General features: G+C 35.1%; 3 protein-coding genes across 7 annotated transcripts in view; 1 reads left to right on the forward strand and 2 right to left on the reverse strand.

The window, feature by feature from the left end:
• Positions 1 to 22907, reverse strand: part of LOC126758099 (gelsolin-like) — a 127416-nt gene that overhangs the window by 39762 nt on the left and 64747 nt on the right. The window contains exon 1 of one of the 2 annotated variants that reach the window (XM_050472133.1): positions 5009 to 5227. The exons of the other annotated variant lie outside the window; for it this stretch is intronic. The gene's annotated coding sequence lies outside the window, so the exon portion shown is untranslated. Of the gene's footprint in view, positions 1 to 5008; positions 5228 to 22907 lie in introns of those variants that run through there. 2 annotated transcript variants of the gene reach the window in all.
• On the reverse strand, positions 9913 to 11919 carry LOC126758182 (WD repeat domain phosphoinositide-interacting protein 3). Of its 2 annotated transcripts, none has more exons than XM_050472296.1 (4): positions 11596 to 11919; positions 10912 to 11540; positions 10604 to 10829; positions 9913 to 10540 (listed from the first exon to the last, which is right to left on the reverse strand). In XM_050472296.1, the coding sequence occupies exons 1-4, from the start codon at positions 11660 to 11662 to the stop codon at positions 10434 to 10436; spliced, it is 1029 nt and encodes a 342-aa protein (XP_050328253.1). In that variant the 5' UTR covers positions 11663 to 11919; the 3' UTR covers positions 9913 to 10433. The 2 variants fall into 2 exon arrangements, with proteins under 2 accessions (XP_050328253.1, XP_050328260.1); XM_050472303.1 differs by having other exon boundaries at positions 10912 to 11534; positions 11596 to 11918.
• On the forward strand, positions 12379 to 21617 carry LOC126758072 (band 4.1-like protein 4B). Of its 3 annotated transcripts, XM_050472095.1 has the most exons (11): positions 12380 to 13330; positions 14298 to 14445; positions 14501 to 14677; positions 14736 to 14944; positions 15013 to 15809; positions 15872 to 16015; positions 16309 to 16428; positions 16557 to 16708; positions 16955 to 17160; positions 17415 to 18191; positions 18775 to 21617. In XM_050472095.1, exons 1-11 carry the CDS (start codon positions 13121 to 13123, stop codon positions 18916 to 18918), a joined length of 3084 nt encoding a protein of 1027 aa, XP_050328052.1. In that variant the 5' UTR covers positions 12380 to 13120; the 3' UTR covers positions 18919 to 21617. The 3 variants fall into 3 exon arrangements, with proteins under 3 accessions (XP_050328060.1, XP_050328052.1, XP_050328068.1); XM_050472103.1 differs by lacking the exon at positions 16309 to 16428 and having other exon boundaries at positions 12379 to 13330; XM_050472111.1 differs by lacking the exon at positions 17415 to 18191 and having other exon boundaries at positions 12382 to 13330.

Here is a 22907-nt window from a genome sequence, read left to right on the forward strand (position 1 = left end):
TCTAGAATAAAATTTGTCAATGAATGAATTCAACTCCCAAAAAGGTTTCAAAGCTTGTCAGAGGTAAGATACACACATATATAAAATTGCATAAAATCGCTGAATTGCAAAGATAGAAAGCAACAACATTGCATCGGTTTAAGAGCTGGGCATACGCATCAAAAAAATTTATATATAAAAAAAAATAACAGCAAATACAAAAGTAAACCCAATATCACAACAGCAAGAAGAAGAAGAGCACTCAGTTAACCTGACGTCACTAATGCCGGGTCATATTGACCGAGAAATTTTATGGGTTTAAAGTTTAGTTATTTTATATATAAAAAAAATAAATGATAAAATACATCTCTGTTTTAGTTTTTCCATTTTGAGGAAATCCATTCAAGAATTTTGTCGTTAGAATATCGCCGTTAAAAAATTGTAGTAATAAGTGGCACGCTCCTGGTGAAATGGTGAAATTTCCAACTTTTTGCTGAATTCTTTAAATCAAAATTTGTACATGATGAGCTTGGAACTTCTTCTACTTTGTTTTGCCAACAATTTGCATCTGTAAATTTTGGCACGCAGTGTCTTTGTCAGAATGATATTGCCAAGGCTATTTGTGATATCAAGCCTTCTTTCAAAATTGATCTTGATAGGCTGCCGCCTATGCTAAAAAAAAATTTCCTGCCTTGGTACATTTTCTCATGCTTCTCTTCAATAAGTCTCTCTCAACTGGTAACTTTATTTCAGGCTGTAAATGATCCTTAAAGATGGTAGAAAGATGTAGTGTCGAATTACATGGCCTATTTCTAAATCCTCTACCATTTCCAAAATTTGTGAGTGCTCTGTTACAAATAAGTTATTTTTTCCGAGAACGTTCTACTTGATTTGAGCCAAGTGAATGAAACCTCAATATCCGGATTATAATATAAAAAAATATAAATTACATTTTGTAACAGAAAAACATTTCATGTGAGAAAGATTACCAAAAAAAATATTTTCTCTTCGAAAATGTTATGTAAAAACGGTCTCAAATTGAGGGATTGTTATGCCCAGTGGGACTTCTTCTAATCTACTACTATTCTCTACTTCTATTATTTTTCTTTTTTAAATGTTAGAACTCAGCGGTAGATTGCTATACATTTGCATATGTTCATTTTCAAAACGAATGTTTTCAAATCCACGAGCTTACTTCGATAAGCATGAGGTAATACTTGAAAAAAAAAAACTGCGGGTAAACGAAGGCAAACAAAATCAACAATTTTATGAACAACTGCGGAAATGATTGTGGTCATAAAATTAGCACAAAATTTGAATATTCGAGTGCATTTTGTGGAACAACTAATCATATAAACCAAAAGCTGCGGGCAGCACATAATACAGTATATATGTTATACCATATGGTAGTTAACATTTTGCTGAAGTTTTTTGTTTTTTGATTATTTTGCGTCCCAAAATCTTGATAATATTTTAGTTAAAAAGGTTAATTCGTATCACTTTCAATCAGATGAGTAATTAGATAATTTTATAGGTATGATTATATCTATATATCTCTATATGAATAATAGGTGTGTGCACCCAGTTATTTGGCAAATAAATCGAGGGCGCATGCAGTGACGCAAAATATTATTCATCTATGGTATGACTGAGTTATCTTCGATTGAAGTTATGGGTGGGAAAATATAAGGATTGACGCTCGGAATGAATAAAATTTGGTAACACTCTATGGGAGTTATAAAATCGAACAAGAAAATTTATAAAAATTAAATTTATTCAAATAAATAAAATTGCCTAGCAGTTATTACGCCATACAAGTTTTGGTTCAATTATAACTTAATTTTGAAAAAAAAATGAATAAACACATTATAAAAAATTTAAAGAACACCTGGTCGGGATTCTCACAATTATCAAGCAGCTGAAACACCTTCATGAAAAAGTTTTACAAATCTAGGCTTCGAAGAAGTAAATTGATGTTTTCTGAGATTCAAAAGGAGTGGTCTACATTGACTACTTTCAGAAAGACTAAACGGTAACAAGGTAGATTCGACACCGAGTTGCTAGATAAACGACTTCATTTGCTGAAGAAATAAGCATTCACTAAAACAACAACAAAACCTGTCTACGAAATACTTCACCGAGCACCGTATTCTGCAAGCTTGGCCCCGTGCAACATTTTTTTGTTTCAAAATTTGAAAAAGCTACTCGCCGGATAGACTTTTTTGAGTCGAAGAAGGACCGCCGACTTTTATTTTAAAGATTTCTAGAGAACGTGTTTTTTTAGACGGTATAAAATGTATCGAGGTAATCATACTGAGAATTAGAACGCGGTTTTTCAAAAATTCTCGCTTTTTATTTTATAGGCTAAGTCTGATGAGCCCATATAGGAATTAAGGTCTGAATGTATTTCTTGATAGCCTAAACTAGTCCATTTCAACCAAGGCAAGAAACAGATATGATGGGTAGGCATCTCATCTTCTTACTTTCTGACAATTTGACTTATTTCTATTAATTTCCAATCTTTTTAAAAGTGTTTACGTTGAACCTATAAGTCTATTTGAAGATCTATTTTTGTTATACAAAAAATTGTTGCAACGACTTATTATACCAGTTTACTTAGAGAAATTATGAATTCTGAATTGATCGAGTTTAATTCCAAGAACCATCAGATGCAAATAGCTTCAATGTACTTTGGATTTGTTTTTCCTGATGTGGCACTTGCGCAGAGAAACTTTTTGGATATTAAAGAAAGTAGCATACGAAATCAAATTATTGGTGCCGAAACATTGAGAATGCTGGAAAAGACCTTCGCGAGCAAGCGTCTTTGATTAGTACAAATTATTCAAAAAGAGTCGAGAACGCATTGACGATGTACCACGTCCAGGACGGCCAACAACATCAACTCATGATCAACACGTCAATAAGATAAAGGAACTGGCACTTGATAATCGATGATTTAGCAGTCGGAAATCTTACCGTCATCGTTGGAATATCGGAAGGATCAGTGAAAACCATTTAGAAAGATCATTTTGACCAAAGAAAAGTGAAAGCACGTTTGATTCCAAAGTGACTAAATATTTTTTAAAAGCTCCGCCGCCTTAACATCTGTGAAGCAATGCTCTTCGACTACCAGGATGCCATGAAACATACTATTACTGGCGATGAGTCTTGGATATATGCTTACGACCCAGAAAAAGAGATCAATCGACCGAATATCTTGGCAAAGGTTAGCCGAAACAAAAAACGTTATGTTAATAGTTTTCTTTGATTGTCGAGGTGTTGTGCACTCCGAAATCCTTCCAATCGGCCAAAACGGTCAAAAAGTAATACTCTTTGAGTGTTATGCGTCATTTAATGAGCCGATAACTCTTGGTTTTCGTACTACGATAATGCACCATCTCATATTGCATTGATTCATCGAAACTTTTTCGTCAATTTTTAACCCAAGCGACCGGAGAAACCATTTCGAGTTAATTGAAGACATTAGACGTGAATCGCTATTGGCATTGAAAGCTATTCCGGAAATTGACTTTAACAACTGTTTCGAGGATTGGAGAAATCGTTGGCACAGTTGTATTGGAGCCTAATTTGCATTTTAATATTATGAACAAAGTTTTACTATAAATGTGTAAACGAGCATTGTGGCCGGATGATACGATATAGGATATAGCTGCTGTACAAACTGATCGATCAAAATCAAATTCTTGTGTGTTTTTTTTGACAAGATAAATGCATGAAATGTGGTATGGATTATTGTCAAAGAGAGCAGGATAAAGATCTTCATAAGAACTCTTTTTATACCTTGAACAGGGTATATTAAGTTTATCACGAAGTTTGTAACACCCTGAAGGAAGCGCCGGAGACCCTATAAAGTATATATATTAATGATCAGTATGTTGAGCTGAGTCGATTTAGCCAGGTCCGATATCGGACCACTATAACATATAGCTGCCATACAAACTGAACGATCGGAATCAAGTTCTTGTATGGAAAACTTTTGCATTTGACAAGATATATTCACGAAATTTGGCACAGATTGTTTTCTAGGGCAACAATGTAATCTCCGAAAAAATTGTTCAGATCGGCTTACTATAGCATATAGCAGCCATACAAACCGAACGATCGAAATCAAGGGCTTGTATGGAAAACTTTCGCATTTGACGTGATATCTTCACGATATTTGACATGGATTACTGCTTAAGGTAATAATACAATCACCGAAGAAATTGTTCAGATCGGTTAACTATTGCATATAGCTGCCATACAAACTGGACACATAGTTACTAAAAGTAATGCGCCTGTGAAGGGTATATTAGCTTCGGTGCAGCCGAAGTTAACTTTTTTTCTTGTTTCCTTATTAAATAACCATAATTTAACTTGAAGTTTGTTTATCTGTTACAGATTTCTTTTTTTTCTTCTCTTACTACTTGATATGTAAATCTTGATGGTAAATACTTACTTCAGAATTGCTTTCGGATTTTATGAGAGCATTTTTGTGTTAGAAATTTTCAAATATAACTATTTCAAAACTACTACTTGCAGATTTATTTTTTTATAATTTTCGCTTCTCGGTAGTAATAAACATAAGTAAAACTATAAACTTTAACAACGCGATATAAGCTCAAGCGTCATTCATGTATAGATGCTACAACAAATTGAAACATTGTGAGTCATATGTGATAATTAGTGACTGACTTTGAAAGCCTAAAACGGTTTAACACACAAACAGGCATAAAAACAAGCAACAAATACGATTGTCTAAAGAGTATACGGGAATTAATGACGTGCACGACGCGGGCTCAGCGAAACACCGGCCTGAATTACGCGAATTATTTGCTTCAACCTTAGTTGTTGTTTTGGCTTTTTTTAACAAAAATCGCGCGAGCTTAACTTGTCAGGCACTTTGTATTCCAGCGGTGCATCGACACTTGAAAAATATTTCATTTTATCTGCAACTTCGTTGAAACCACGCGACTTGTAAATCTTATCTTTAAAATGTTTTCATTTTGTTGAAATTTATGATATTTACCTTTGTAGAGCACGACAATGTTAGTGCGAATGTCGAACACTAAAGTTATTAAAGTATTTTTTTGTTAGACCAATTAAATTTTCAACTTTAATTTCTTTTTTGCAATAAAACTTATTTCAATATTTTTTTCTTTTTAAAAGTCACGCTTTTTACTATGCAATTCAGTAAAAAATATCAAGCGCAAAAAAGTTAGTCTACTCGCTGCGAAAGCGCACGGAAAACTGCCACAAATGCCGGTGATCGAGTTTTCAATTAGCTGTCAAAAGGCCTCAAGCCTCAACAAATGCTCTCGCGCTCATATAGAACAGATCATTTCAATTGTTGTTTTCTTCCCATGTTTTTTTATGGCACGATATGCTTGTTTCTTTATTTACTTAATGTATTTTGTTTACTTGTTGCTATTTTTCGGCGCTTGTTTTATCTTTTCGACTTCTTAATGGCTCTCTGCGATAAGTTTTCGTTGCCTCTTTTCGAACGACACACGCGATGAGTCAACTCTCGAGCGGCGCGAGCTGCTCAAATGCATCTGGCGATCGCTCTCTGTTTGTTTCTTGAATCATTTTATTTTTCTTTTGCAAATTTACTAGCCTTTGCATTCACGTGCTGAGCTGCAATGCTGCAGACTATGGGATTAGACGGTGATTGGTTCTGAAGATTTCCTCTTTTCTAAATAATTGTTTGTAAATATTTCCATTAGTCAGTTGGAGGAATTAGTAGCGTTGCTCATAAGATCTCACAATATCAATGACTGTGCGAAGGAGCACTTAAATTTCACTAGAACTTGTGAAATAAATTTCTATAAACAGTCTAATGTATATACATACATATGTACATAGTACATAAAATACATATGTCGAAAATAGAGTAGATATGTTTACAAAAATGGGCTTGATGTAAATCGATGAGCTATCATTTCAATTGCTTGTAAAAAGTCACACCCTAACTAATCTATGCCTATGTCTAACCTTGTTATGGGTTCAATAAAGGTAATCTAAACAAATACAAGGCAATCTTAAGGTAAAGTTATTTAATTTTTTTTTTGTGCGTAAGCTATTGGACGTAAATAGTGGACCAAGCCTTATGATTGTAGAGCTTCAAATGAGTCCATCCTCAATTATAAAACATTATCATTTTTATAATTTTCATAACGTTATGACGCCTCTTAATACTATAATATATAATATTTTACCGAGTCTAAATGATGACTTTGATGAAGTTGATTATAATGATATCAGGAAACTCCATAAAATAGAAATAATATCTTGATTAATTTCTTATATGAATTATTAGCTTTGAAAGCTTCAGCAATAAAATGTGCTAAGCCCTTTTCATAAAGTTGTCACAGTCATTGTAGCTTTATGAAACATACTAATATAGTTTCCGATCACAACATCTCTATATGATGGGTACCCGGCAGCAAAAGCATCTACAACATACTTCAGAAGCAAGATAGCTCATGAATTGTCCAACTCTTGATTTATGCAAAAACACTTACAATATACAAACGTCATTTATGCTACGAAGCTGGCCGATAGGTACTTAGCATATTAAAGAATCGCGAAATTTGGAAAGTTTACGACTTATTTCTCAACATAGTCTCATTTCGGCTCGTTAGACTTAGCCAAGCCATGATTCAAGCTGTTTCATCCGCCAGAAAAATATGTTTCTCAGTTGAGTTTAGAAACAGAAAGAAGTCCTAGAAAGCAAATCTGAGTAATACTGTGGATGGAGCAACTATTCGTAACATAATTCGGGTTCGATTTTTTCTAAAAGATAGGATTCGAACAGGAACAATGTTGCTCCTTTCCAGGTAGCCGATATACTTGTAGATCACACCTTTTGAATGATGGTGGTCATCGCGTGTTCGCTATGAAGATTGAAGTCCACCATGTCGTCTGTTCCTTGGACTTTAATGTGTACCAGTAGATGCATTGTTTTCCCTCGGTCACCAAAAGATGCAGAAACTCCATGAGCAGTCTCAAACCCTGCTATGACAGTGAGCACAGTTGCCCTTGTAGTCGGACGTAGGCAAAGTTGGCATTCTTTTGCCGCCAACTTACTTTTGCCCCATATTTTGACTTAGAGGGTTTTTGAGGTTCTTTCTGTCTTAGCTAACTCGCTATCTCAATCAGCCGTCTGTCAATACGAGAATGTGAGCGTTTGTCACGTTATCCTCCGTGGAAGTCATTTTCGGGGTCACTGAGTCACCATCGAAGTGAAGAGTCAGCGTATACAGCATCCAATCACTTTTGATTTAACTCTGTGATTTCTCTTCCAAATACAAAGAATCGAATCGCCTCCGCTTTGACCTACGATATTGCACTAGATTTCTTTAACAATAGCAGCCCCATCGGGGGGTAAGGTTAATTCTCATCGGATCGAAAAGTCAAGATCAGAAAGTAGGTAGAAAACCATCATATCATCTGACCATTCAGATCAGAGATCAACTCAATGATGTTTTGGGTATGAAACATGTAAAACACATGCTAAAATAGCGGAATCCTTTGCAAAAAAGGTGTCGAGTAGAGGCTCTAAAAAAAGTCAAGCATCGTAGTTGAGGACCCTGCATTCATCAAAAGCATCATTGTTGGTGCCGAGATGTGGGTTTACGAATATGAACAGAAACTGTCCAACAATCTAGCGAATGGAGATCCAAAAATGAGCCGAAACCGAAAAAACACATTAAAGTCAATTAGAAATCAGGCGATGCTTATCTTTTTCTTTGATAATAATAAATTCTAATAATAAGAAAATACGAAATTCTAATTGGTAGTTTTGAAGCGTCTACGGGAAAAAATTCATCGTAAACGACCGGATTTGTGGGCAGAAAATACACGGACCAGTCTATTGTGAATGTAACCGACTTCTTTGGCCATATGAGAATCGAAAGTCATCGCTCAGACACAGTGGTTACAACTCCGAAAAAATAGCCCTTGGTCGGATAAAATCCGGGTCAGTTTCGGTAACGTGGAACCGGACGTCGTAGGAATCGCATGACGATGAGCTCGAGTTGCCACGACAATCGAGAGTAATTCTTGTGCAGCTTCGTTCTGCGTACTGTAAGAAGTTAAACTCCTACTTATCCTTAGCTGACCCCGACATATCAAACATATGCGTGCAACGAGTCTTCGCATGACTCTAACCACCTCTTTGCATGCCCAGCTAACCCCACACATCTGACACGCCTCTCCATATGGTTTGACCCCATCGAAACAGCACGTTTCCTGGGCCTACCGTTGGATGACCTCGATGACAACTTATCTAAACCTTACCATCCTAACGGGGGCTAGACAGCCGTTACAACAACAACATCACTTGGCTGTCTGTAAGTTTATTTCATTTTCTAAACATAAAAATTCGCTTCGGTCAACCCGCGTTGAGTCATTTGAAGTCAATGAAAGTCATTCGCTGAAGGACTTAGCGCCATTCCAGCCGAGACTTCAGAGTGTATGAAAAATTGGCTTTTTTAAAGACGATGATAAATTCCCAAGACAGTCTGGTCTAATTAATCGGAACGGACCCGGATTTTTTATCCCGTCAGAGACTGTCAACTCGGCAGAATTTTGCCGCTACAACAACAACACATTATTATTCAATTCAGAAATAGAAAGTCCAGTTCTAACTCAGAAATTACAAATTCTCTTCAGTACCCTCATTAAAACGACAGACTACAATTGATATCTATAAAAACTTACTACTTTTAAGTTAACCGTTATAACAAACCTCACTTCAAACAACACATCAACAGCGTCGCTTCAAAGCGCCAGTTGAACGTCCTTATAATCGCATCATTTGCACCAATTACTTACAACTCGCACACACATGGAACGCATCAGCGGCTACAAAGCAACGTTTGCATCCTCTGCTCCGTTATGCAAGTGCTCGTTGCCGTAATTTCAACTAATATTCAATGGTATTTTAATCGCATTCCCCAGTTGCATTAGCGCCTAATTTTAGGCTATACCATTAGTGTACATTTCAGCATACAAACGTTGCATTGTCTGTGTGTTAGTGATGGCACTGCGCTCACGAGCAGGCGGCGCTCTTCAGAAGTGAGAATAATAATTCAATTAATGAAATTGGTTGATAAATTTACGCTGGCGCTTAATGGCGTTGCAATGCAGCAAAGTGGTTGCCTATAATCAGCTCCTGGCTGGTTGGAAGCAAACATTTTTACATTTGGTATATACATACTTACATATGTACATAAGTACATATTTGGGCTACAGTTTAGTCGACTGCGATTTTATCACAAAGTTATTGGCTAGTTTTTGCAAACACTTGCTAAATTTGCCATTTTTGTTTATACTTGTTCTTATGTATGTATGTATGTATATGAGCTGGTATTGTTATTGTTGTTGTTCTTGGAGCGGCAGAAAACATTCCTGAAGTAATTTCGAGGCATAGTGCCGAGTTGACAGTGCTTTATCGGTTAAAAATTCGGGTCCGTTTCGGTTCCCACTGTCATGGGAACGATATTCATAGTATATATGTACATAAGTAGCAACTCTTATCGCCTAACTGTAATCTAATATTTTCAGAAAGTAAATAGATAGTCATATTCTTAAATTAGTATGTACAAATGTTTGCGTAACGCGTCATGATTTTTTAAACATATAAACAAAAGGCGAAATATACCACCCAGAGCAAAAAAAAAAAAACTTGCAAATCATTTTTGCGCAGAAAAACAGTGGAAAGTATTCCAACGATCTGTTCAGCTTTTCGCTTTTAAATGCCTCTCTAAGCCCACTCCCACCATAATCGGGTATGTAACCGGCACATACCCGGATTTTTATACGGCCAAACGCTCGTCAGCATTCCTCCAAATCAATTCAGTGTTATTTTTGGGTCTACAACCTCCCTAACCAACAACCACCTTATATTAAATATACATATAGACCTCATACTATATCGTGAGATATTTATTTTGCTACAACATATGGAATTGCTTATACTACATATGTATGTATGTTTGCTTTACAGTATTACAGCATTATAATTAAAATATTATTTACAAAATATAAGGAAGAACAAAAATGAGTACATTGAAAAACCAATAATTGCATTTCAATTGATACGTGCGAATGTACGTAGGTGTGTATGTATGTATGTATGTATATAATTTATTTTTAAGCAAAATAAAAATATATTTTTCTCAGTAGAACGTTTAGTCGAGCCTTCTACACAATCTTATGTAATTATTATTTCACTTAACGAAATGCCTTGCCAATACCGCATGTAATATGTATTTATATTTCAACCAGTCAAAGATACCATCAATAGTTGCAGATTTGCAAATATTATATAAACTTTCCTACAAATAATATATATGTATATATTTTTAAACACTTTTCTATAGGCTTTAAATAGACGTGGAAACTGTTCAATAAAACAGTTTAGCAGCTATTATAAGCTTTTAACACATTTATTCTTCATCATCGGTCAGCTCCAGAAATTGTGTACAAACATCGCGACTGCACTCGCCCTTATTGTTGAATATAAATTTATAATAGTGGCCATCGGCGCAAATAGCTGCAATTATTAAAAAATAATAATAATTTCAACACTAATAACTAAAATTATTATAGCACGCACCTATAACAGAGTTAGGATCGGCGCCGAATGCGCAGATACAGGCTGGACCTTGCGGTATGGAGAACTTAACAAAGCTCCACTGGCTAGAGAAATATTTTGGTATCATGGGAAATGCAGCTTCTTTTGGTTTGTTGTCATCTAAATTGAAGACATGTATGGTGCCATGATCCGAGGACACCACCAGCATAGTGGATTGGTGATTAAAGTTAATGCAGTAAATATTTGCCTGCAGGTAGGGAAGAAGAAAGTTTTGTATACACGCAACACATCCCTCAACACAAAATGGCTGAAACCAAAATCACTCTTACCTGATTACTACCGCGACGCAGTTCGCAAAGTTTTTTGCCATTTTCTGTATCGAAAATACGTATTAAAGTGCCTTTTTCGCTTGCGGTGGCCAAACGAGTGCCTTGCAAGTTTAAGGCAATGCAACTAATGGACGCTTCGTGCGCGACAACTTCCAGCGGAGCGCGCTCTGTATTTGCCAAATCGACTATCTGGACGTGGCCGGTGCGTCGCCCTGGAAAGGCTAGCAGACTTTTGTTGCTATGTGGACACAAGACGCACAATCCATGCGGATTCGCACTGGTCTCAAAAACATGCAACTGTTGTGGTTGTTGTGTGAAAGTAAACACTTTTATCACACCCTCTAATACTACAACAATGCGATCGCGTCGCAAACGCACTGCTTTGACAGGTTGATTAAAGTCTATAGATATTGCTGGTGCCTTTTTCAAATCATCCCAAACGATTACTTTGTTTGGGGGATACAAAGGTCTGATGCCTCCGCCAACAAGCGCCAAATAATTACATCGGAATAACATTTCAACGTGGCATAGGCCGCCCTCTGGAAAATATTGACGTTCTTTTTCCTTTAATGGATCGCAATTGTAAACACGGAAACCAGTGTCCGTTGCGCACGCGAAACATCCTGAAACTCCCAGTAATTTTTGAAAATAATTTATATTTTGTAAGTGATCGTGTATATTTACCTTGATCTTGATTAAATCCAACATATAACAAGCCATTTCCGTATGGATGTTTCTCTACTAAATTCATCGTGTTTGGTGTTGGTACTTATTTTTACTTTTTATTTACGAGTGTTGTCGTCACCGATAATAATAATTTAGCCACACACTGTTTTTAGTTTTATACACTTTACTTTAGCTTTATTTATTTACTTTAGTATTTTTAAACTAATTATGGAGATAGTTATTTAAGCACTGCCCGAAAGATAATGAAATATTTTCATTTCATAGAAAAAAATTTGTTTTTCATGTCTTTCCTTTTGTCTTCATCGGAAATCTTTAGCAGGCCAGGCACTGCCAGAGCATAACACTTATCGATCAGCTGAGCAAAGGTTTCCAAAAACTCTACAATTATCGATAACTTTATGTTGAATTTTATACTGTTGATAGATTTTATTAAAATGTTTCAAAATACATTCATGTTGCAGACAATATCAAATATTTTGTTTAATCGTTTCAAAACATATTAATATTGCAGATAAAATCAATGCTTAACAAATTCTAATAACAATTAATATAATTTTTATGTAAATATTATTTAGCAATAGCAATATAATTTAATACATTTATTTGATTACTTATTTCTAAAATAATAGCTGTTATCATTGTATGCTAATATGTAGTTTTCCTAAATTGTATATAAACATTTAAAATATATTACCGACTATTACCGATAAGAAAACAACTAAACACGGTACAGAATGGCCACATTGGCGAACGACAAATTCAATTGGTAGCATTGAAAGAAAAGAAGTTGCAACTCTGAGATTTTTCCTTTTGGCTTGCTGTGCTGTTGGCTTTTTCGGTTTAAATAATTTTGTTAATTGCTTCATTTTAAGTTAATAAAATGTAAATCTAATAACTTAAAAGCATTATTAACATATTGCGCAAAGATTTGAATAATTTCGGTTCGGTTTTAATGATTTCTGTGCATTTTATTTGCGGCCTTCATGGTAGAAACAACCTGTGAAACTTGTTTTTGTTGTTGTATTCGATAATTGAGAAGAAAAGTCTCGGTCGTGTTCTTGTATGGTGAGGAGTGGCTGAATTTGTGGAGAAGTAAAAAAGTGACATAAACGTCAAAATAGCGGCAGAAAAGTGCTTAGAAAATTTGTGATTGGGTATTGGGGAAATCGCAGGCGAAGTCCAAAAAGACAACACTGATACCCAAAAAGCAGTAAGAACAGGATCAGTAGGTTTGTTTCGACAACGCACAAGTTTAGCTAAACCACAGACTAGAAACTATTGTGGGGCGGTGGCGGCGGCGTCGTCGTTGCGTTTCGGCAAGCTACAAGTTGCTGCATCAACTCTTGCTTGACGTTAGCTTAAAGTAAGACAGAATTAGGATACGAAGTGGGAAAATTTATAGCAACGACAATACCGATTGGACACATTCAACGTTGATGAAGTAGTTGAGACGCATGCTGAAGAAAGGTGTCGAAAGTGGTCTGGCGAATGCTTGTATTCATGTAAATTTTGCTAGAGGGAAATGTTGCGCTTTTTAAGTCGTCGGAAGGTGCGTAGCAACTATGTGGAAAGCAGAGGTGGTGTTGCCGGTGGTCCCGGCGGAGCTGGTGTTACAAATGCAAACAGTAGTGGCGGCACACAAATTAAGGCGCAGCGTTTGCCAATCAACAAAAATAAAATTGAGTGTCGCGTAGTGCTTTTAGACAATACAGATCTCTCTATCGAACTATCAGTAAGTGCGAATTCAAAGTTATTTATTTCAAATATCATTAAATACATTCAATACAAATATATAAATTGAAATAATATAGCGCTAGAACAAAAAAGAGAAAGTGCGTAAACCTGTCATTTCATTAATTAAATTATGTGGTTGGTTGCACTAGACATTCCATTAGTTTTAATTCACTGTTTCAGTAACTTAGTGCGAGTGTTTAACTTATTTTTTATTTGTATATTCTAGGTAATGTGCATATGTATGAAAAGAGCACCTTCTAGTTAGAATGTAAATAATCATGTGTAAAATTGAATACATTGTAGACACAGCACCATAATTAGAAATTAGTTAACCTTTCAAACTCCAAAAACTTATTTAATTACATCAACTTTTTTTTAATCATGTTAAAATTTAATGTGTTGTCGCAGTCCACTGAAATTTTGAAGGTATAATTAATTTTTTTTTTTTTTTTTCTTTACTAATTAGATTTGAATTTCCGAAGCTTAGTTAATGTTTTGTTTTTTATACCCTGAACAGGGTATATTAAATTCACAACGTAGGTTTTAACACAGAGAAAAACATCGGAGATCGTATATATGTATGTATGTATAACGTATTTGTAAATGATCAGCGTTACAAGCTGAGTCGATTTTGCCATATCCGTCTGTCTGCCATACACAAACTAATTCCTCAGTTCTTTAGCTATCTATCTGAAAATTCGCGCTCCTTTTATATCCAAGAATTAGTAATTCGGCCGAACCGCCTATATAGAACACCTATTGCTATAAGATCTGCACGATCAAAAGCAAAATCTGGTATGGAAAGTTTTTTTGTTTTATAACTTCAGTGCAACCAACGTTTTTTCTTGTTGTTCGATTTTTTGTACCAACTATAATTCAACGTCAGTAGTCTGTGCATAAATAATTACTTTTATTTCCGAAATAGTTAAAATTTATTTATATATTATTATTTATTAATTTTACAGAAAAAGGCACTCGGCAGCTTCTTATACGAACAAGTCTTCTATGCATTAGACGTCATCGAAAAAGATTACTTCGGTTTGCAATTTACAGATGCGAACCATGTTAAGCACTGGCTGGATCCTACAAAACCTATTAAGAAGCAAGTAAAGAGTAAGTAACTGCTTAAACTGTAAATCAACACAATAATCATGGCATATTCTTCTAGTCGGACCACCATACACCTTTCGTATGAAAGTTAAGTTCTATTCGTCGGAGCCAAACACTTTACGCGAGGAACTGACACGCTATCTATTCTTCCTCCAATTGAAACAAGATCTGCTAGAAGGTCGCTTAGATTGTCCCGATGACAAAGCTGCTGAATTGTGTGCGCTCGCATTGCAATGTACGACTTAATAATATGTGCACGAAATCGTTTCTAATTGTAATTTATGTGTTTACAGCTGAACTTGGTGATTACGATGAACAAGTGCACACAGCGGCCACAGTTTCGGAATTCCGCTTTGTGCCGGAACAAACTGAGGATCTGGAAATTGCCATATTGGATGAGTATAAGACATGTCGCGGTCTAACGCCTGCGCAAGCAGAAACTGCCTACTTAAATAAAGCGAAATGGTTGGATATGTATGGCGTTGATATGCACACAGTCTTGGTAAATATTTATTGTTGAGTGTTTTGTGGAAAATTTTTCAGTAATAATAAGTACAACATATATTACAGGGTAAAGACGGTTGCGAGTATCATTTAGGCTTAACACCAACGGGCATTTTGGTTTTTGAGCGTGATCAAAAAATCGGCTTATTCTTCTGGCCGAAAATTAGTAAATTGGATTTTAAAAAGAAGAAACTCACGCTAATCGTTATCGAAGACGATGATGAAGGACGCGAACAGGAACACACTTTTGTTTTTCGCTTGTACAATGAGAAAGCATGCAAGCATTTGTGGAAGTGTGCCGTAGAGCATCATACATTCTTCCGTTTGCGTGCGCCGGTCAAAGGGCCTTCGGCACGTCAAAACTTCTTCCGTATGGGTTCACGTTTCCGCTACTCTGGGCGCACAGAGTTTCAAACGACACAGCAAAGTCGTGCCCGACGCACTGTCCAATTTGAACGACGTCCCTCACAACGTTTTGCCAGCCGTCAGTCGCATCTGCTACGTGATCGTCAAAAAGCTTCACAAGAAGCGGCTGCCTCAGCTGTAGCCGCAGTAAATGCACGTGCCGCAGCCGCAGCCGCTGCCGCCGTTGAACCGGCTAACACTACACTCGACTCGTTGCTCACGAATACGTCGACAGTCGAGTCGCAACTGTCCAATGCAGCTACACCCTCGCCATCCATACAAACAGTTATTTACAATGCCAATGCAGATTTGCTACATGATACGGCAACAAGCAGTGCAGCTGCGGCGCGTAGCGGTAGTAGTGGCGTGCGTCGTAATTCCATGCGTTCGGATTCAAGTGGCGAAGAAAGTGGCTACACTAAACTCGATTGCTACAATAAGGAAGCTTTGGCAGTGAAGTAAGTTTTAATTGCTTTTTTGTTTGTTTTGTAAAGTAGTATCACGTATATATTCCCTGTAGGCTTGACACTGAATCCATTGGTGCAACCAGTAGCATATACCCACCGACTACAACGAAAAATGCCGATGATACTAATCCGTTTAGAAACAATGCCTCCTCGCATCATGGTTCCTTCGGCAAAGCGTCCATCAGTTCGGGTTTCAGGTGAATTGTGAAAACTAGTTTCAAGAATTTCTTGAACAATTCTGCAGCTATACATGTATCGCCTAGTATTTGTTATTTAAAAATATTTACTTCTATTCCGCTTTTATTTCAATATTTTACTTTCTCGCACTATCATAACTGTTTCTTGGCTGTGAATATTATTTACTTCTATGTATTTATTTCTCTCCCTCCAATTCTTCTTTATAAGTTTTAGCTATTTAGCTTTTCTTTTGTAGTTAAATGTTTATATATATATTTATATGTACTAATTTTACATCTGTCTCGTTGTGCAGCATTAGAAGTGCCTTATCGGACAAAGATAAAGAGCTAGATTCATTACTTAAGTCCATTGTTAAAGATCCATCCCCATCTATACTAGCAACTGAAGCTATTAATGATGCTAACAGTATCAGGTAGAGCAAAATTCGCATTAATAAGCTGTTAAAAGAAAGCTTAAAATTCGCATTAATAAGCTTTCTTTTAACAGCTCAGCCTTGTTAATTTTAATATTTACTAATTAACTTCCTTCTTTACTACACAGAGTAACGATAAATAAAACCTTCGATATGGAACACAACACAGAGACATTGAAGCGTCTTTCCAGCTCGGATAAGCCGAATAATCAAGTGAAGCTGGCAAATGTCGGCGGTGGCGCACTGCCGCCCGGACATATAAAATGCAATATTTTAAAGGGTAAGTGAAGTTTATACGTCCAGTGCACCGATGCTATAACAGCCTTTACAAATAAAAAAAAAGTTTCGATGCAAGAAATTGATTTTGATGAGTTAGTTTGTATAGCAGCTATATGCTATAGTGGTCCGATTTGAAATTTTTTTTCGTACATTCTCTTCGTTGCAAACCTATTATACCCTGTTCAGCATTATAAATTAAGACTTATGTGCTTAGTACTCAGTTGTAACCTAAATCCTTATATTGCAGCACGCGTCGAAGAAGAGCTTGGCACTGGTGTGCACTCAAATGCCAACACGAATGCGAAAATGACAAATCAAATGTTTGTGCCCGCGCCAAGCACAGTGCAACACAACAACAGCAATAGCATATTCAGCAGTATTAATACGAACAACAACAACACAATGTATAGTAGTGACGGCCCAGACTCATTAAATGCCACCTACATTTCTGTGGTGAGTAAAATTATCTTTTTATTTGGACTGCTTTAAGTCTCTTCACGAACTGTTGGCCAGTTGCACACAACGTTAACTTATGCACATACTTATATATACATATGATTAATTGTTTCCACCCATTCATAATTTATTTAATTTATCTCACGCTTTTTGTTTTTTCCCTCCACCTACTTTCGTTTTTTGTTTTGTGTTTACGTCTACTTTTGTGTTACCACTTTTTTGTTTTGTTTTGTTTTGTGTTGCGCGCTTAGGGCGGTGATAAACTAACTTTGAGCATAACGGAACAAAAACCAACTAGCAGCACCGCAATCGCTGTGGGCAATGGCAATGCAGAGGCGAATGCCTCGAATACATACGTTGCCGAGGCGACTGTTTTGCCATCGCCCACAACACCATCGGCGCGAAAGATAACCGCTTCCAAAACGACAATATCACCATTTTCCAATGCCACTTTCATATCCGAATTCAATAGCATGAGTCCCAACGCATCGTCGTCGTCGTCGTCGTCGTCTTACAATAATACGCATACAAGCACAGTTTTCACCACAACAACAGCAAATCCTGCCAGCGCCAACGAAACATTCACAATTCGCAAAGGCAATGCCACAACAACAGGTGATAATTTGTTGTTGACACCCACTACGCCACCAACAACAAATATTGCCACCATAACCACACCACCACCAACGCCCACTCACACATTCAGTGCCACAGCTGCGAGCAATGCTTCCGCTGCGGAGCGTTTAATTAACGAGATTTTCATTAATAACATAATAAATAATAATGTGCGTGCCACGAATGAGAAAAAGTCCGCCAGCAGCACACTTATTGGTAATAGTAACGATACGGAATTGGTCAGTATCGATGGTGGCAACAAAGCGCCGACCAAACCGTCCGCTGGCACAACACTATTCTCCACTTTGCGCGAGCAAGAACGCCAGCAGCAACATGTAAACGATGTGACTAACGAACTGGAGCGCTGTGAAACTGATGGGCAAATGCTAATGAAAAAAGAAATTGACAATAAGGTTTGCATTTGTTTACTTCATACGTCATTGGTATTAGGGTGTTGGGTTGTTGCATGCCGAAAACATATGTTAATGTTTTTATTTACTATTCGTCTCTTTGTTTTGTTGCCACCTAATTTTTTATTATATATTTTATTAATATTATATATTTTACTAATAATTTTATTTATTTATCATATTTTATTTTAACAAAAAAATTAAATTATTTAATATAATATTTTAATAATTAACTTTTAAAAATAATCATTTTTAATTAATTTTGTTCTAATATGATTTTTTATTTATTCTTTTATTATTAGTTTATTACATTTTATTCTTTTATTTCTTATATAATTTTATTTTTATTTTATCTTTTTTTTAAATTCTCATGCATCTCTTGTTTGATATTTGAGGATATGTGGTATTAACTATGTGTGTTTTTTTTTGTTTTTATTTTTTATTATTATTATTATTTTTTATTATTATTATTTTTTTTTATTATTATTATTATTTTTTATTATTATTTTTTTTTTATTATTTTTTTTTCCTGATTCCTTTTTTTATGTGAGGTTATGTTATTAACTAATTTTTTTTCTTTCTGTAGCATCAAAATAATCATTCAGTCACTCATATTCCGAACAACAACGACATGGTGTCACCTTGGCTGGTTTCATCCGAAGTGGTTTCAGCGCCTAAAGGCAAAGAACCAACAATTATACGAAAATCCGTTATAACAACGCAATTGTAAGTGCTCAATTTTCTGATAATTAATTTAGTTAGACAACAGTTTCGAGTGTGCGACCGTTAAGTTGCCTTAATAAAAAAAAAATGTTAGAAATTTATTTATTGAAATTTTAAAAGTAAATGCCAATGCATTTGTGCATGACGTAAGTGCCGATTATGTTAAAAAAAGCATTCCAGAAGTTTGAAAAGTTGTAAACACAAGTAGAAAAAAAATTAATAAAATAATTATGTAGCGGGAAGGCATAAGGGCTTAACTTGTATTTATAAAACTTTGAAAACTGTTCGAAAATTTTTAAAGAAAATAAAAACACCAGAACCGGGTATAAATTTGCCGAAGTTTGTAAAACGCAACAGAAAACGTCGGAGACCCTATAAGATCGATAAATTATGATCAGCATGTCGAGCTGAGTCGGTTCAGCCATATGTGTGTGTCTGTATATATGTTAAATCGTCCCTCAGTTTTGAAATATCGATCTGAAGTTTTACACTTGTTCTTTTTTGACCAAGAATTTGCTCATTTGTCGGAATTGGCCAATTATATTCTATAACTGCTATACAAACTAATCGTTCCAAAGCAGATCTTTATATGGAAAACTTTTTTATTTTACAAGATATCGTCACGAAATTTGGCGTGGATTATTGTCTAAGACAATGCAGCGATCCCCGAACAAATCGTTCATATCGGACCACTATATTCTATAACTGTTATACAAACTCACCGATCACAATCAGATCCTTATATGGAAAACTTTTTTATTTGACAAGATATCTTTGGCAGGGATTATTATCTAAATTGCTTACATCGGACCACTATATCCTATAGCTACCATACAAACTCACCGAACAAAATCAAGTTCTTGTATGAAAAACTGTTTTTATATATGAAGGGTATTATAGCTTCGGTCGACCGAAGTAAACGTTTTTCTTGTTTTAATTGCAGTTAACGAGTTTCTAATTTCTAGAACAGAAACGTATTCTAAATCAACATGAGCGCTTATGCCACTGCTACTTAGATTTTTTGCCTATCTATATATTGCGGCATAGCATTTTAATTACGTTAAACGATTTTCCATTGCTAGCAGAATGCTTTCATGCGTACTTAATACAGAATTCCATATTACCATTTATACTTATATACATACAAACATATACAACACTTTGGCATAATTAAAATATGTAAATGTTTAGAGACTATGTGCAGCTTATTAATGTACTTAATTTTACTAAAAAGAATAAGAATTGTTAACTCATGTGCGAATCACTAACACACACATATTTATTATATATGTGTATAAAAAACTTAAAACTACAACAACTGAGCAATGATAAAACGAAACGAATGTTTGTGCCTTATTGTACTACATAAATATATACATACATACATATAGAGTTCCAATATTACTAAAGTTAAAGCAATTGTTGCGCCTAAGTGCCCGCCTGAAAAGCATTTTGAAGATCCCATCAACACATGTCCAAATGAAAATAAGTGTTTATAGTATTTCTACTTAGAGCCGTGTATGGCATTTGAACTTAAGCGAGGTTTGTGGTTTACAGTTATGTCAAAAAGGTGTCTCAAATGACACCACTTTAATTTCATATTGCATTATTTATGAGTTATTGAGTATGAGTTAATAATGCAACAGTGTAAATGTGTGCGTATGTGTTACATAAATCTATTTGAAGCGTGCGCTCGCTTGTAAACGCTATTAATCAATTTTCGCGCACAAATATTTGTGTGTGTGTGAGTTGACATGTTGAGTTGACACTTGTCAAAAGCGGTCATTACACATTTTTTTGAAGCATAAATCGCACACATTGATACTTCTTTACACATAATAAATCATAAATTGCTTATCGGTATTTATATAATTGGCGTGAAGTAAAGTATTTTGATATGACAAGGCGCATAGTTGGCAAATTAAGTAATTAGTAATGCGAATTTGAGATATTTTTCTATAATAAACGAACAAAAAAATAGTACAACGACTAATTGGTTAATTATATTAAAGCAAAGCAGTGGTAAATTATTGCTTTTTTTTACTTAAATAACGCGAAAAGTGCGATAATGTTCAAAAAAAAAAATTTGTCTAGAATCGAGTCCATTTTAATAAAATTATTGCAGCTGAAATATTTTTTTATTTTTATTAATATTTTTAAAAATTTCATTGGCTTCTTAGAAAATTTTAATTTTTTTTTTTTATTCTCCGCCATTGGAGTTGCCCAAACGTTATAAAGTATAAAATATAGACTCTCTCTCAATCAATACAAATAACTCAAAATAGCATATTTCTCTAAGAGCCACAAACCTCAACATGAAACCTTAATCTAACTACTACTAACTCTAACTACTACTTAGCTGGCATTACACTTACTACATACATATAAATACTGTGAGTATTATTTTATAATAGCAACATCCTCTTTCCATGGTCGCAATTACCATTAAATATCGCAATACATAATAATATTTTATTAATTCCAATTAAAAGACAATACATACATACGTTGTATTCTTTTACCCATTATATACTCTACTATATATACTTAAATATATTTATATACATATATACAATATCTAATATAAAATATTTTTAAATACATATACAATATTTACATATGTACATTTAGTTTAGCTTTTACTGATATGCATATAGATTTTATTGTTAAAAAATATATTTTTTAATAAAATATACAAATACAAAATATTTCTGATTTTTTTTTAATTACTAAGGAAAGTTTTTGGGTCTATTACTTAGCTCAATTACTACTGTTGTTGTTGTAAAATTACGAATTTTCGAAATTCTATCTCGGGTACCAGGAGGCAGCAAGTTCTATTTAAATTGCTTCTTAGGTGGTGGATGTCAAGGCTGGGTTTGATCTTGTGAAATAGAGTCCATGCGAATGTTGTCAGCACTTTGTTGAACTCACAGATGTGACAAGAAAAGAGATTGCAGCAAAATCGATCCATTGCTGAAGCGGAGGCTTACTGGTGATGTAAAAGTATGTCACTGACGGCAACGTTAACCGAAAACGGACGCGGTCGAATCGCGGTGAGTCAGGATTGATTATTAGGGTGATTTTGTTATGTATGTGGTGGGCATAATCAACTATGAGCTGCTCCCCTACTGTCATACTCTTAATTTTGAAGCAGTTTCTTACGAATCCACCTTATAGTCCGTACCTGGCATCAAGTGATTACTTACTGCTTCTGTCTCTGGCGAATGATTGTGAAGCTTCTGAAAATCAACTGCCTATTTTTTCTAAGAGAGTAACATTACGAAATTACCTGCCAAATGGCAACAAATTATCGAACAAAACACTGCATATTTAACTTAAATCAGATCATTCAATATAATGCAAAAATAATATATTTATTTAGCTCTTGAGCCAATTTCGGGATTTCTGCTTTCAAGATATTTGCTTCGAAATGTTCTTTATAACTAAATCGTCCTGTTCTGAGGTAGCGCTGCAAATGCCACGATTCTGCAAGTCGTCCACATTTTTGTGCGCCAAAAAGTGTTGGTTCCAATATTGGACAAACGCCTTCGACTTTTTTAAGTACTTTGCAGCATACAATGAGATATCTTGGAGCCTTTTGAATGGAAACAAAGAAATGTTGTTTCACAAAAAGTTTCGCGAATACACAACTCAATTCATAAATATGTCTTTGACTGATGCTGCAATTGCACTGCGCTATTGGCAATGAAATCAAGCTTTTTTTTTTGAAAGTCAAGGTCAAATTCATTTTCAAATTATTTCATGCAAATAAGCCGATTGCTTTCTTGAAGAACATGCTGTATATTTATATAATTTAATATTTTTTGATAATCGCGCTCCATTTTGAAACATTTTGGATTCCTTTCATTCCGTAGCAGATCTCCAAGACGACCTCCGAAAAATGTTGTACGGCGATGAGTAAGATTTTTTGATTTAAAATAATCTTGAATTCAGAAATCAAAGAACTTATAACAATTGCTGAATAAAAAAATATTT

Source organism: Bactrocera neohumeralis, chromosome 2 (assembly GCF_024586455.1).
Source record: "Bactrocera neohumeralis isolate Rockhampton chromosome 2, APGP_CSIRO_Bneo_wtdbg2-racon-allhic-juicebox.fasta_v2, whole genome shotgun sequence".
In the NCBI taxonomy this organism is placed as follows: Eukaryota; Metazoa; Arthropoda; class Insecta; order Diptera; family Tephritidae; genus Bactrocera; species Bactrocera neohumeralis.

What these genes read in the sequence shown, in the direction of transcription:
- LOC126758182 (XM_050472296.1), bottom strand. Translation starts at nt 11,662, where the DNA reads ATGAATTTAGTAGAGAAACATCCATACGGAAATGGCTTGTTATATGTT. An exon ending in TGCGTCGCGGTAGTAATCAG is followed by an intron (nt 10,830 to 10,911) that starts GTAAGAGTGATT and finishes CCCTACCTGCAG; the next exon opens with GCAAATATTTACTGCATTAA. An exon ending in CGATCCTAACTCTGTTATAG is followed by an intron (nt 10,541 to 10,603) that starts GTGCGTGCTATA and finishes TAATAATTGCAG; the next exon opens with CTATTTGCGCCGATGGCCAC.
- LOC126758072 (XM_050472095.1), top strand. Translation starts at nt 13,121, where the DNA reads ATGTTGCGCTTTTTAAGTCGTCGGAAGGTGCGTAGCAACTATGTGGAA. An exon ending in GTGTGCGCTCGCATTGCAAT is followed by an intron (nt 14,678 to 14,735) that starts GTACGACTTAAT and finishes ATGTGTTTACAG; the next exon opens with CTGAACTTGGTGATTACGAT. An exon ending in AAAATGCAATATTTTAAAGG is followed by an intron (nt 16,709 to 16,954) that starts GTAAGTGAAGTT and finishes CTTATATTGCAG; the next exon opens with CACGCGTCGAAGAAGAGCTT.